Genomic DNA, 15,300 nt, shown 5'->3' with positions numbered 1-15,300 from the left:
AGTGCCAAACACAGAGAGATAGTGTGTGTGTGTGTGTGTGTGTGTGTGTGTGTGTCCTCACCTTCTCCCAGGGTCTGCTTCAGCAGGTCGTGCTTGGCCTGCAGCTTGATGATGAGGTTGCTGCCATTCAGGTACTCCTTGAATTTCTGCAGGCAGAAGATGAAGGCGTCAGCGAGCTAATGCAGCTAATGCCATCTGACGGGAGTAAGTCGGGGCCGGGGCGGGGGTTGGGCTGGGCCGTGGCGGGGGCCGGGGGAACAGATTTCACCCCTGCTCTGCTCCGCTCCGCACGGCCCCCAAATTCAATCTGTTCCACGCAGGATTTAATCTCCATATGATTTTCACAAGCATGGGGCCTGTCATGAGTGTTTTGGGTGAGTTTGCGTGATGATGGGGGGAGTGCTGACAGGCAGCTCTGACAGATGAGACAACAGTGCTGCAGACCACAGCTCCTGAATCGCTACAGAGCGGCTACAGGGCTATGGGACGGGCAGGCAAAGCCTTAGAAAACGAACGGAAAAATAAAGACGGCTAATCTAAGCTATTAGTGATGTATGAAGTGTGGTAGTATGCAAGGGTGTAAAACCGTCTTCTAGGTGTTGGCCATGTAGCTGTGGAAAGCTAGACTTTTTGGGCTACAGCTGGTTATGGCCATGTGGTACATGTAGCCATGGAAACTACTGAAAAACTAAGAGAACTAAACTTAGCTCTAGGTAGTGACAGAGTGTGGTAGAATTTTGCATGCAAGGGAGTAGAACAGTATTCCGTATACAGACAGTGTACTCTGCTAAAGTTGGCTATATTGTATATATGTGGTATATATATATATATATATATATATATATTCAGACTGTCAGGCTGGGCTGTTAAGGTGATGCCATGCACCTGGGTATTATCTAGGCTACGGGGAGCTATGGATGTCTAGCTTTGCGAGAGCAGAAAAGGGCCGCCATCATCACTCACAGTGAAGTAAAAGACCTCGGTCTCCTGCTGGTTGGCTCTCCTCTTGGCCACGTTGACCTTGCTCATGTAGGTCTCGGAGGCCACAGACTTGATGGACTCGGTGGAGCGGCTGTGCTGGAAGGCGTCAGACACGTCAAAGTCCTCCACAGTCAGCATGTCCTGCAGAGTCTGCATGGTAGCATCCAGGGTCTTCCGCACCTGGCAGAGGGAGAGGGAGTGGTGTTTTTGCATGCTGTGATACTGTGATGTGCTGGCTGGAAGTGGGCCATTAGCTCAACCTTTCATTGATCCATAAGCTCATATTGATGGCTACTTAGAGATGCTTACTTTGTAAGCCACACAGGAGTCAGAATAGCACAAAGGAAAGGGAAATAACAAAGATTACACACTCTTTCAATACGTAGTGTCAGTGCAGGGAAGAGGCCTATGAGGTCTCCGGATCGTTTTTAGGAAACAACGGTCACCTTTTTTTGGATGGTCCCCTTTAGACCCTAGATCTAAAAGATGCTCAGATTATAAACAAACTATCTGTTGAAACTCTGTTAACAACAATTTATGGTTAAAGGTAAGGTTAGGGTTAGGTTAAGGTAAGGTTTGGTTAAGGTGATGTTCAGGGAAGAATTAGAAAGACTGAACTTGCATATCAACAAACCATCTGTAAAGTCTCTGTAGGCAGACTATCCAAATAAAGTGTCACCAAAACAACAGCACCTAGGTAGTGACTTCGAGGTTCCTCAGAACCCTTCAGAGTGGTAGGGAGTCTCCTTTAACACTTTTGAAATATATCTTATTTATATGTCTTGTCAGACTTAAAGGTGAGGTTTGCAATTCTGGCAAAAGGGTTGTTCATATTTATGCTCAACAGCCAATCAAACTACACCCATCCCTTCCGTCCTCTTGAGACAAGTGTTTATTGGCTAGAATGGTTCGTGACTCAGAGCGAGCCACTTTGTTTGTTTTCCATTTACAGAGCCAGGAGGTTTTTTTGAGAGCACAGACTGAACGGACAGCTAGAAGACTGTGAGGAGCAATTTGCTGAATTTGACAGAAAAAGTGTATTGGATTAGAATCGCTGACTCACGTTTTAGGTATTCACATAGGCAAAGCTTTTGAATCCACAAGTAGGGAACTTGAGTTCGCTATACTGACAATAATCTGACAAGTCATCTATCTCAAAAGATTAACTGGGAGAGCATTCAAGAAATGACTGTTAAAATACACTTGTAATTTAGGGGAGGTCCGCCTCCATCATCGTGCTGGTCTTAAGTTCACATGTCCCTCAGCCTGTGCGCTCAGAGGGAGGGCAGTCTATCAGGGTCTGCATGGCTGCCTGGAGAATGGCTTGTGGTCCCATTCACAGAGCAAAGTGATGAATGGGCCTCATTCTCACAGTGGCACCAGTGGTCCATTACCAGGCACTTATGAGACGCAGGATGATAGGGATAAGACACAGTCATCAATACGGACGGACAGGGGTCGTTATGGCCTCCAGTGCAAGCCTGCATACACTCAGCCAGGAGAGCGACACTCATATTCTGTTGCTGCCCCTAGGGTTCTGTGACAGGGGTGGGCACTAATCTCGGACTACCTGAGTGAACTGAATCACCTCTGAAAAACACCCACCCCATCCTGAACAAAATGCAGAAGACTAAATATATATACTCTACGAGCTCCCAGGGCATACGGCCTGCAAATTGAAAATTGAAATGAGTGCAGCTGCAATCCACAAAAGAAAAAAAAAAAAAAAAGAACTCCCAATCCCAAATTAGGAAGAAACAGAAATGGAGGAGGGAATGAAAAGAGCCGGGGGGCGCACTACAAGTGGAGCACTTACCTCCTCGTTCTCGATCTTGAGCGTGGCCAGGCGCGACTGCAGCTGGTGGTAGCGCATGAGCAGCTCCGTCTGCACCGGCTGCTGGGCGCTCACCTGGCACACCTGAGAGCAGAGCGACATGGACACACGCATCCGTCAGGCAACCCCAGTGGCATTCAATTGTTCAGGTCACTATTCAGCATAACCGGATAGTTGCAGCTGGCTTAGGCATTATTAGCAACGCAAACATCTTTGTTCTTTTATGCTGGTTCCCCCTAAAAAGGCATACAGGTCCTCCGTTTAAGACACTAGATCACGCCACACCCATAGCGCTGATGTTCAAAGGTTTACAGAAAAGAAGAAGAAGAAGAAGAAGAACCGACACACTAGAAGAGGCGTAGTGCCGTCTCACCTCGTCCCCCATGTGGGGCAGGTACTCGAAGCGCATGGGCGGGCAGAAGACTTGGTTGTGCATGTCCATTAGCTTGTGCTTGTCGCTCCGAGGGTCCAGGTTGTCCACGGCGTTCTCAATAACGTCCAGGCCCTCGTGCCTGGATGTCTCCAGACTGTACTCGGCCGACAGGTATGTCCGTAAGGTTCGCGCCAGGCTGGCGTGGTAGCCCAGGTCACAGCACTGAAGAATGGAGGAGAGAGCAGGGAAGGGGAGAAGAGGAGAGGAAGGCCATCACACTTAAATCCATCCAGTATTCCAGAAAAAGGCAAACGTTAGACCACGCACTGGCTAAAACGCAGCTCTATTTTAATCGAGCTAAAGTCGCTTCTTTCTGCAAAACTGAAATCAAGGTTTTAAAACGCAGCACAGTATTGCCAGTGCTTAGCTGATGCTAAACGCTGAGAGGAGGCGTTCCTGTGATGTTGGAGATAAAAGACATAAAACAGGCTCCGCATTTCGGCAAATTAATATGTAAAAGCCTGCTGCAAAATGTGATATAACTCTATATATAACAACACAAAATTAGAAGCGTAAGCACAGCAGGGAATCCTGGCATAATTAGTTAAAGAGTAGAACTGCATAAAAAAAAACTAACCTCATTTAGCAGCGCTCCAGGTTCAACTTCCTAACATGCCAGAGGGGACTGCAACTAGTGGGAATCACTTAAACGTCCCTAATGAGCGCATGGCTACGGTGTGACCCAGTCTGTGGGTTAACAGAGAGGAGGAATAAAAGATTCCTAACGCCCCAGAGCAAGAGTCAGGTCGGCGTGTTCTAATGCGCGTGACGGCACGCGTGGATCTTCCACCGCAGTGCAGGGCTGGGCTGGGCTGGGCCGAGCTGGGCTGGAGGGGAGGATGTGTGCCTTTTTACTAAGCAGATTGTTAGCAGCTGCCGTCAAGAGCTAAGCAATCCCAGGAGCGCTGCAGTTCTTCCTGGAGGGGGGGGGGGGGGGGGGGGTTATTAGCATAACAGATTAGCACCTGAATACACAAGGCGCACTTACAGTAAATAGTGGAGTTAAGTTAGGATAAAGGCATCTCCCTTCTATGACAAGAACGGATTGATGAGAGAGGGGAAAAAAGACAGAGTTTGGAGGGATAGTGTTATTATGATGTCTGATCTAATCATCCAAGAGCTATGATTTTTTTTTGGGGGGGGGGGGGGGGGGGGGGGGGGGGGGCACGACTTTTGTTTCCACGCTTAGCGCTTTGGAGGGGTGCCTGGCATGTTGTGCAGATGAAACACTCCGCAGCCGGCCTGCTAAGCGTCTGGCTGGCAGCGAACGTCTGGCTCCGACACCGGATCCGCTCCGAGCGAAGGAAGTCATGCTCACAATCCCTCTCGCCGTTAGCTCGGGCTCATGCGGAGAGGCGTGGCCAATGAACATGACAGACTCAAGAGTCTGAGAAAAAAAAAAAAAAAAAAAAAAAAGACACACTGCCGTCAGAGCAACCAATCGCAGACTATCTACAGACTGCAGCGTCTGAGGCAGAGTCCCAGCCCTCAGTGAAGAGCACATACCATATGTGAGCGCTCAACGTGAACACCCCGCATACGATTGCTTTACGGTCTCTTTCCCTTCGAGCTGTGGTAGTTCATTCCCATACTGCTCTGCTCTCCAGTGCATATGAGCACGAGACGAGCGTTTTCAGCTCAGAAAATGGACACCAATAAAGCTCCAGTGTGCAGGAAGGAGCTGGGTGAGACCATTTAACCACAGGGGTCTGTCTGTGCAAGACTGCCATTAGTGGTTTTCAAAGCAAACTCACCAACGTGACCAAAGGTAATTCCACATAGCCCAAGTTAATGTTGGCATGCTCTTTCGACCATCATAAAAAGCCCATCCCCCCCCCCCCCCTTCCCTCCCCGCATAGTGCCTCAGATAGGACCTCTCCTTCTCCACTTCACATCCCGTTCACATCAAAAACAACATGGAAGCGGAAAGCCGAAACAGCTGTGGGCAGCGAGGTCAATGCGAGAGAAGAGCATGTCGGAACAAATATCCTGGCGCATCCAGTGAGGGTGTGCGGGTCCACACGGGTCCACATGGGTCCATGCTTCCTCCCTGCCTGCCTGCCTCGGCCTCACGGAATCAGGAAACCACAGGAGTGAGGGACCCCTGGCTCGCTCCAGCACCGCAAGCCTGAGCAGTAGTTCAATGTCAGAGCCTGTTTTTCCAGGCTCCCTGCTGACAAACGACTACAGAACAAGGCATGGGGAAAAAAATGGCTAGAAGCTTTCCAAGGTGTAGGACTAAACCCTGGGAGTTACAAAGCAGCGACGGCAAGTTCAGCTCACACTGCGGTTGGAAAACAGAGCGGAGCAGAGCTGCGCAGTAGCCTCGTTTCAACCCCACCGTACGGGGTCCCAGCAGACGTTAAAAGACAAACAAACCGATAAAACAACTGCAGGTCCGCTGCATCCACTTACATCAATCATATCGGAGACATCGTGGATGTAGTACTTACATCAATCATATCGGAGACATCGTGGATGTAGTACTTCGCCACCACCGCGTTGGTCGCCGCCAGGTTCAGCAGGTAGTCGTTGCGCGCCTTGGTGCACTTCAGCTTGTTCTCGTAGTACTTGGCTTGCCTCTGGAGGTGAAGGGAGGGCAGATGGGAAACATGTCAACAGTCACAGTCATTAGTGAAACACGCACAGGACAAAACAGATCAAGAGAGTCAACATTTCACATTTCACAAGACTGGGCTGATGGCTGTAGTGTCGTTGCAGTGGGTTGAGCCGGCGTAATTGAGGCAGCGTGACAAGTGGTGACACGGAGAGGGTTGGGAGGGGGAACACAGCAGTGTGCAGTCAGGTGGTCTCCCCACTGAACACTCTCCAGATACTGGCATCTGAGTGCGCTATCAAGCCACAGGCACACAAACTGAGAATTACCAGCTGTTTACCCGAGTCCTCACAGTTCATGCCTCTGGACAGATGTTGGGAGCGGGCCACGCTCCGACGTGTGGTTAAACAGGCAGTATGACTCGTGCGCAGGGAAAGGGAAAAAAAAAAAAAAAAAGACAGGCACCGAAATGAACTCAAGTCTACGCCGCATGCGTGTCAGGCCTGTGCACACGCACACATGAGCCAATGCGTTCGGGACGCGGCCCTTCATTAGGTTCAACCTCCAAGGCTATTTGCCGTTTGATTATTTGATGGCCTCCTCTCCCTTAACATATTTCCCCAGCTGGCGGACTCCAGATGGGAATACCTCCGTATTTGAACACACACAACAGCAACCCAAACCTGTCAACTGTTCTCATGCAATAGATCATGCGTAAATGTACAGCAAGCCAAAGCACAAACACAAAACACCAAATCAGTCTTTATCTCAACCTCAAACCCCAAATCAGTCTTTATCTCAACCTCAAACACAAAACACCAAATCAGTCTTTATCTCAACCTCAAACCCCAAATCAGTCTTTATCTCAACCTCAAACACAAAACACCAAATCAGTCTTTATCTCAACCTCAAACACAAAACACCAGATCAGTCTTTATCTCAACCTCAAACACCAGATCAGTCTTTATCTCAACCACAAACACCAAATCAGTCTTTATCTCAACCTCAAACACCAGATCAGTCTTTATCTCAACCTCAAACACAAACACCAAATCAGTCTTTATCTCAACCTCAAACACAAAACACCAGATCAGTCTTTATCTCAACCTCAAACACAAAACACCAAATCAGTCTTTATCTCAACCTCAAACCCCAAATCAGTCTTTATCTCAACCTCAAACACAAAACACCAAATCAGTCTTTATCTCAACCTCAAACACAAAACACCAGATCAGTCTTTATCTCAACCTCAAACACAAAACACCAGATCAGTCTTTATCTCAACCTCAAACACAAACTGGACCTGGCAAAATGTTGCCACACACATGACAGAACTGAGGTATCCTCTTTGGTATGCCTAGGACCGCATGGAAATCAGACAGAAGCCCAAAGATGTGTCCTAAAACCAGCAAGATAAAGGTGAGGGACCAAGGGACCAAGGGCCCCTGCTAGCCTGTTATATGCCTTGTGCAGGTAGGACTGGAGTGCAGTCTGCAAGCTTGCAGAATCAGGTCATGCAGCAGAGACAGTCAGAGAGAGATAGCAAGACGGAGAGAGAGAGAGAGAGAGAGAGAGAGAGGAGGGGGTAGGGTAGGAGAGACAGAGAGACAGCATCCATAGCTACAGAGATATAAATAGTGCAGGCCTGTGCAGTTTTTGCTGCCAGCCTCTGAGCGCGCTCGCCACACGCCTGAGGAAGAGGAGGGAGCTGTGCCTCCGGCTGCCTGAGGAAGAGGAGAGAGAGCTGTGCCTCCGGCTGCCTTCTGATTCCAGCACTGCAGTCCCTAACAACCAGCTCATTTACATGAAAAATATAACCCAGCATCCCAGAAGAAGAAGAAGAAGAAAAAAAAAAACACACAAATTTGCCTCCGGAAGATAAACCAACACCAGTGTCTCAGGCACACAGAACAGCGGGATGGATCCGTCAGCCCTGGTGGCGCACACTCTGGTGGGCCTCGCGTGAATTAGAGTCTCTGCTGGGGCTGGGGAGATATTACCCGGGGCTCGGGATCAGTGGCCTGGGTATGGAGGCCTGGTCTGTGGGCCTGGTCTGTGGGGCTGGTCTGTGGGCCTGGTCTGTGGGCCTGGTCTGTGGGCCTGGTCTGTGGGCCTGGTCTGTGGGGCTGGTCTGTGGGGCTGGTCTGTGGGCCTGGTCTGTGGGCCTGGTCTGTGGGGCTGGTCTGTGGGCCTGGTCTGTGGGCCTGGTCTGTGGGGCTGGTCTGTGGGGCTGGTCTGTGGGGCTGGTCTGTGGGGCTGGTCTGTGGGGCTGGTCTGGGGGGCTGGTCTGTGGGGCTGGTCTGTGGGCCTGGTCTGTGGGGCTGGTCTGTGGGGCTGGTCTGTGGGGCTGGTCTGTGGGGCTGGTCTGTGGGGCTGGTCTGTGGGGCTGGCTGGTTCGGAGCAGAGGGCTGCCTTCCGGCTCCAGGGGAGGGGGCGAGTCTGAGGCTCCTCACAGCACTGTGCCTCGCTGCTATTGGGCGGCAGTGGCGCAGGAGGTAAAGAAGTCGTTTAGTAATCAGAAGGTTGCTAGTTCGATTCCCTGTCGAAGTGTCCTTGAGCAAGGCACTGAACCCCTAATTGCTCCTGATGTGCAGTGTGCCATCAGTGTAAATGTAAAATGTGTATACACATGTAAGTCGCTTTGGATAAAAGCGTCTGCTAAATGACTAAATGTAAATGTAAATGTAAATGCTGCCTCATTTGGCCTCGGCCTCCGTCCCTTCCATCCATCCCCGCTCTCATCACACATCCGGACTCATCTCTCATGACTTCCACGAGGCGGCGGGTTTCACCGAGGCTAATCAAGGCTTATCAACTCCATATTTGTTTACTGTTATGATCTCCCAGAAGGCCAGTGGGATGATCAGATGCAGGGGGGAGAGCTATAAGCTAAGCCACCGCAAAGGCCTCCAACTAACTCAGTCTCAGTGCTCTGCAATACTGTTACCCTGAGGGGGTCTGCAATCAGATTCTGATTCTGGTGTGTGTGTGTGTGTGTGTGTACAGGCATGTGCAGAGATACTGTGCGGACGACATGAAGTGAAGATTGCGGGGCGGTCATTGCCTCCGGTCAGAACGGTGGCGGTGTCTGGGACCAAGCTCTTACCTTCTCCTTCATCTTCTCGATCTTGCGCACGGAGCTCCGGCGCTGGGGTCGGTCCTCGTGGCGCAGCAGGTTGACGTTGAGCTCACCGGACTTGCTGAACTGCTTCTCCTCCTGCTTCTCAGCCTCCTTCAGCTTGCTCTCAGCACTAATGCTCTCCGTGTGGTACATGTGGTACGTCTTCATCACCTGCAGCACACACACACACACACACACACACACACACACACACACACACACACACACACACACACACACACACACACACACACACACACACACACAGAGAGAGAGAGAGAGAGAGACAGAGGAGTCAGAATGGACAGACACACCCAAATGCATGACGGCAAACTGCACACATGGCTTGAAAAGGTCAGATCTGAAATGGTAATGCCCATTCCCCTGCCTTACGAGCCAACTCTCATGTGACCCTTTCCCCGAGCTCCTCCAGTTCTCTTTCCCCTCTGCGAGGCACGGAGGCCCATCTGCAGTCTGTGATCTCAGGCGCACTCAGGGCCGGCCGCCGCCTGTGTGCACAGCCTCCTGCGACACCAGAGCATCAGTATTCCCATCACAGCTCTGCAGTCAGGAGAAGAGCATGAATATGCATGCAGGAGAGGAGAGGAGAGGAGAGGAGAGGAGAGGAGAGAGGGGACGGAGAGGCTGCCAGAGAGGAGGACAAGAGGGACGCCAGCCAAACCCCGGCTGCTCACCCTCCCCCGGTGCCAAGGCCATACCCTCTCTCCTGTGCCCTGCTTAGACTTTATTTCGCCCAGCAGACGCTTCGATATGTACACAAAAGCTATAGCCATACGCACTCCATACATGTGCGTGTGTTCTTCCAATGTGGGTTCCCAGCGGAGACAACAACAACTGAAAGCCAACACGCCACTCCCACAGCAGAGAGAGGTCAAAGTCAAAATCATCAAGTTCAACCAAACACCCAGGGACCGTTTAGCCCTCTGTGGTCTAACCAGCAGAGCCCTGAAGCCTGTCATTATGTGCCTGAAAAAACACACTAGAAACAACCAATAACGGTACCGTCAGACATTGGGGCTTTATTGTAGCGTGCAAAGTGTGACTACCGTCATATACTGTCAGAAGAGTGGCATGCGGACATCAACAAATGTGATTGCACAAAACATATGTGCGCACACACACACACACACACACACACACACACACAGACACACAGAGAGACACACACACACACACACACACACACACAGACACAGACACAGACACAGACACACAGACACAGACACACACACACACACACACACACACACAGACACAGACACAGACACAGACACACTAATGTGTGGAGCTACACCACTCAGCCAGACCCTGTCTCCCATGCACAGTGCAGATGCCAGTCACATGATGTTTTCAGTAAGGGCCTGAATGAATCAAGCTGCCAGAGGAAGCAGGAGGGGGGATCCGTGCGCCACTCATCTGGGGCAGACTTGGCACACGCACAGACACACACACACACACACACACACACAGACACACACACACACACACACACACACACGTGCGCGCTCGCATAGACACAACCCCCCTACCTACCACCAACACCGCATTCACCCCCCTCCCTGTTTGCACACGCTCTGTGAGGAGAAGGGATTGTTCATCACCTAATGTTTGGAGAGATTCCCGCTGTTCTCTGTGTGTGTGTGTGTGTGTGTGTGTGTGTGTGTGTGTGTGTGTGTGTGTGTGTGTCTATGCATGTGTGTGTATGCACGTGTGTGTGTGTGTGTTTCATGGCTAGTATACCGTTTGCCCTCCGCTTCACCCCCCCTCCTCAATGATCCTGGGGAGATGGCCTCTCCTCCTCTCAGACTGTGGATCTAACAGCAGCAGCACTAACGCAATAGGAGCATGCCTCCCTGTACGCTCAGGGATAAGAGACGTCGTGTGATGACGGTAGCACACTGTAGTCAGACTGGGCTGCTTCCTAATGAGAGAGAGAGAGGCACAGGATGCTCCCCTCCCTTCCTCCCTCCCGCTAAGACCTGCAGGACAGGCAGGGACACCCTGGGATGTCCTGCATCGCCCCAGCTCCCCCGGCCCGACAGATACAGGGGCTCGTTAACAGAGCCCAGATGTGGGGAGCATCTTTAAAACATGGGAACGCCACACGTTCGGCGCCTCAGCTGTTCAACGGTAGCCAACAGGCTAAGCTATTAACCTAGAAACTGCCAACTTCAAAAGCACTCTTAAAAAGCGAACTGCTCTCTCATCTGGGCTTGTGTTCATTACCCCCAAAACAGATACAAACTAAAAAAAAAACACGCAAACACTATTTTTGCTAAAAATGTTAACACTGAGGTCGGCTCTGCCATCCTAGGCACAGCGCCGCAAGTCAGTCACTTCCACCTAGAGGTTCTGAATCATTCCCTTTTACACATTAAAAAAAAAAAAAACAGATATTTTCATCAAAGCATGATTATACATACAAATATTGTATTTTTCACGGGGGAAGAATCTACTGTGTTTTCCTGTGCGTTTGTACCAGCCTAGTGACCCATTTCATTTTCTTCATACGTGGAGTATATCTAGGAGACAGCTTTGGCGTGCCTGACTGAAAAGCCCTGCCGTGCAAGAATGCAGTTGAAGGGGAAAGGGGCGGTGAGTGGGAGGTGGGATAGCGCTCTCATGGCGCTCGACAGCTTTGAGCTATTTGGCTTTTAAAAGCACCACTGTGGAGCCGCCGAGAGGTGCCCAACAGATCCAACAGCTGTGATTGCCTTTACACCTTTTAAAGAGAAGCTCGACGCAAACTGAGGAAAGAAACTAAAAATGACACATCTGCAGCGGCTGCAGCTTCTCCCTCTGCCTAATTACAAATGCACGGGGGAGTGTTAAGACACACTGCCAATTAGAGGCTCGTGATAACGAGATTCAGGATTAAAACTACAAGGAGCACATGACGGGATGTTTGTTTACACCCAAAACCCTAATAGTCCAGGCTTGAGCCCAAAAGAAGGGTCACTGAATTCAAAGCCTTTCATTAGCCGCATCTCCACGATCGGGCCAAATGCAGGGGAGCTAGTGTTGGCCAAGGCCAGTTGCATTTCCACGGTCACTTTCGGGGGCTTTATCGTGCCTCCTCTGGGCTTACTCGGAGCCAGCGGCCAGGGGCTTTTGGCCCGCTGATTACCCTTGGGGCAAACAGGACCAACTGGTGCTTGAGGCCGTGACAACGTGAACGGTGGGATTATAGCGTGGTAAGGTAACAGATGTTCAGCCTCAAAACAACATGATAACTAGTCACTATCAAGTACATTTACATTTAGTCATTTAGCAGACGCTTTTATCCAAAGCGACTCACATATGTGCGACTTACAATGTATACACATTTTACATTTACACTGATGGCACACTGCACATCAGGAGCAATTAGGGGTTCAGTGTCTTGCTCAAGGACGCTTCGACAGGGAATCGAACTAGCAACCTTCTGATTACTAAACGACTTCTCTACCACTGTACCACTGTCGCCCCAAGTAAACAACACGCTACCAAGTAATCTTAACAAATATTTAAAAATGGAGAATCATTCGAGCTGGTCAGCATGCTAAATCAGGGCTCTACTTAATATTTATAATTAATTATAATACAAATGTGCAATGGTAGCCTGATGAAGTACGAAAGAACAACCAACACAACTATAATACTTTTTTTTTTTTAAAGATTTGTTTTTGGGCTTTTTATGCCTTTAATTGATAGATTAGTGAAGAGTGGGACAGGAAATGAGAGGGAGAAGAGGTGGGGAGTGGACAGGAGAAATGACATTGGGCCGGATTCGAACCCGTGTCCTCCATGGGCGTCAAGCCCGAATGTGGTCGGGGCTACTGTTTGCGCCACAGTGCCCCCCAACTATAATACTTCGTATAGGTGTCAACGTGCTGACTCCGTTGATAGGCATGAAAGTGTTACAGACATCATGTCGCAGGGCTATAGACATGGTGCATGTCATGATCCACAACACTGGCTGATCAAATCTCAACATATATTTCAATACAAATCCCAGCTGCCTCAAATGAAACACAATATGTTCGGATGTTTAATTACCATCGATTTCAGAACGGATGATCTTTAATGCCTAACGTGGGCTAGCATAACATGCTAATTGATCCTGGCAAACTGGCCTCTAGCTAATTACGATTAATTCGTGGAATGGTGCCACCTAGTGAATAATGTTCAAAGCAAACATCTAGTTCCATTTCCAAAGTTCCATTTGGCTCGCTTTACAAAATGGCTGCCAACGGCCAAACAAAATTCAGCAGCCAATACATGCCTATGTGAATGGCCAGTCTTAATGAAATCGTGTAGGCTGATCCATAATGGCATTTAGAAGCTTTTTTACCAAATTTCAAACAAATCGGCTATAGCATGTCGCTACAAGTTTTCCTCTGTTCCACGGACATGCTTTAATCTTCAAAATTCTGTCTTTCAATCCTCATGTAACATTTAATCTAAATGGTCCTCCTTCACCTGTTGAAGCAGTCAAACCGTTCAGCCTTGCACTATTTGGGGCAGTTCACATATTCTGCTTGGACCCCAATGATCGCCGCTTGTGGCAATATTGAAACATATAATAATAATAATAATAATAATAATAATAATAATAATAATAATAATAATAATAATATGTATAATATATAATAGGGGGGAGACAGTGGTACAGTAGGTAGAGAAGTCGTCTAGTAATCAGAAGGTTGCTAGTTCGATTCCCTGTCGAAGCGTCCTTGAGCAAGACACTGAACCCCTAATTGCTCCTGATGTGCAGTGTGCCATCAGTGTAAATGTAAAATGTGTATACATTGTAAGTCGCTTTGGATAACAGCGTCTGCCAAATGACTAAATGTAAATAATTGTGTCCTCTCTCCTGTTATCGATATCGATATTTGTAGGCCTATATGTAGCATTCACTCTGCATTTAGTATTGTTTTCAAAACATATTCTTGCCTTCAACTATTAATCCTACATTTTATATATACATGCATATTTTTCTAAACTTTGTAAATAAATGCCAAGTACCCAAGTTATACAATGATGCTGATATTGTTGCTAGTGTATACATGTGAAAATTCACAAACTGCTCAATTATACTATGGTTTTAGGGCGATACTGCGGGGCTATCGGCCAGAAGACCGTAGAAACGCAAATGGTTTTCGTTTTCGTTCTCGTGGCCTGAGGCCCCCGGCCAATGATTTATAAAATTATCGGACAGCATATGCCAAGTTAAAAGTGAAGCCTTTTTAAAGGGAAAAATGATTTAACCACATTTAGTTCATTCTGGGCGGACCTGGACAATTTTCTGTTTACTATGCATCTGGCTCAAAAAAGCTCTTACTGTGCAGACTCTGGCTCCAATGTTTCCAATATGGCCGACTTATTTCGGCTTCATTACTGCAGAACGTACGGGCATGACACCATGCTGTCCATCTTTTTTTTACAGTCATAGCCCCAGGCCATTAGCCCCGCTTGGCCAAAAAATAGCCCTAGGTCACCCTGGTCTGATAGTTGAAACATGGCTATTGCCTCCACACCAGGACAGAGCTTCAACTGAAAGCACCTGCCCAGACCTTGGAGACCTGTAGTAAATGAGTGCTGAGGTCTGTAACGAGACAAGAAGCACTTGTATTGCACAAGCCCTTCCTTTTTCTCCGCTTCCACCTCTGGCTTAATCTGTAGAGATTGTGCAAACCTGGTTGACTGAGCATCATCACACTCTGGTAACACAATTGCGTTTCAATGGCCGTCAGCAAAGAGGTCCCCAGCCTGACTAAAAATTACTTTTTCTAAGAGGAGCCAAAATAATGCCGCCGTGGCTATTTAAAAAGCCAGGGGTTGAATGAATGGCGCATTTTCATAATTTGTTGCAACAGAAGTACAAGCGGGAGTGCGGGCTGGAAATTCATTAGAAAAACAGCTACCAAATGAAAGCAACCAAATGAAATTGGGCGTGCTCGAGGCCTCTTTCTTTTAGTAAGGTGAGTAATCGGCTCGGTGACAGTTTTTTTCTGTTTATAGGAAATGCCAGGGTGTGTGTGTGAGCTTTGAGATTCCTCATTTCACATTCGAAACACAGCTCCACAGCCCTCGGGGTAAAAGGGGCCTTGCACCTCCAATCAATAACAGCCATATATCACAACAACCAAATGGATACAGCCTTTAATTTTCATTACTGAATCAATGCAGAGCATTTGTGCAATTGCGTTTCCAGTGGCCCCTCATGTGCTGGCTGGCTGAACTGAACACAACAAACATCTTGTAGCTGTGGACCCAACAAATACTCAGATCTGATCGTAGCTTCCTCACACATACTTTCCCCGACCATATATTAGACTTCCTGAATCCCTGCCTCTTTTTAAGTATACATG

General features: G+C 48.7%; 1 protein-coding gene across 4 annotated transcripts in view; it reads right to left on the bottom strand.

The window, feature by feature from the left end:
- Positions 1–15,300, bottom strand: part of srgap3 (SLIT-ROBO Rho GTPase activating protein 3) — a 76,868-nt gene that overhangs the window by 19,378 nt on the left and 42,190 nt on the right. For all 4 annotated transcript variants that reach the window (XM_031568421.2, XM_031568422.2, XM_031568423.2 and 1 more), the window contains exons 5-10: positions 8,912–9,097; positions 5,702–5,830; positions 3,189–3,410; positions 2,798–2,899; positions 964–1,161; positions 62–146 (exon numbers count right to left, since the gene is read on the bottom strand). In XM_031568421.2, the coding sequence (XP_031424281.1) occupies positions 62–146; positions 964–1,161; positions 2,798–2,899; positions 3,189–3,410; positions 5,702–5,830; positions 8,912–9,097 (922 nt within the window). The remainder of the gene's footprint in view (positions 1–61; positions 147–963; positions 1,162–2,797; positions 2,900–3,188; positions 3,411–5,701; positions 5,831–8,911; positions 9,098–15,300) is intronic.

The sequence above is a fragment of the Clupea harengus genome, chromosome 5 (assembly GCF_900700415.2).
Source record: "Clupea harengus chromosome 5, Ch_v2.0.2, whole genome shotgun sequence".
Lineage (NCBI taxonomy): Eukaryota > Metazoa > Chordata > Actinopteri > Clupeiformes > Clupeidae > Clupea > Clupea harengus.
Note: the sequence above shows the minus strand (reverse complement) of the source record. Positions and strands in the feature narration are given on the sequence as shown.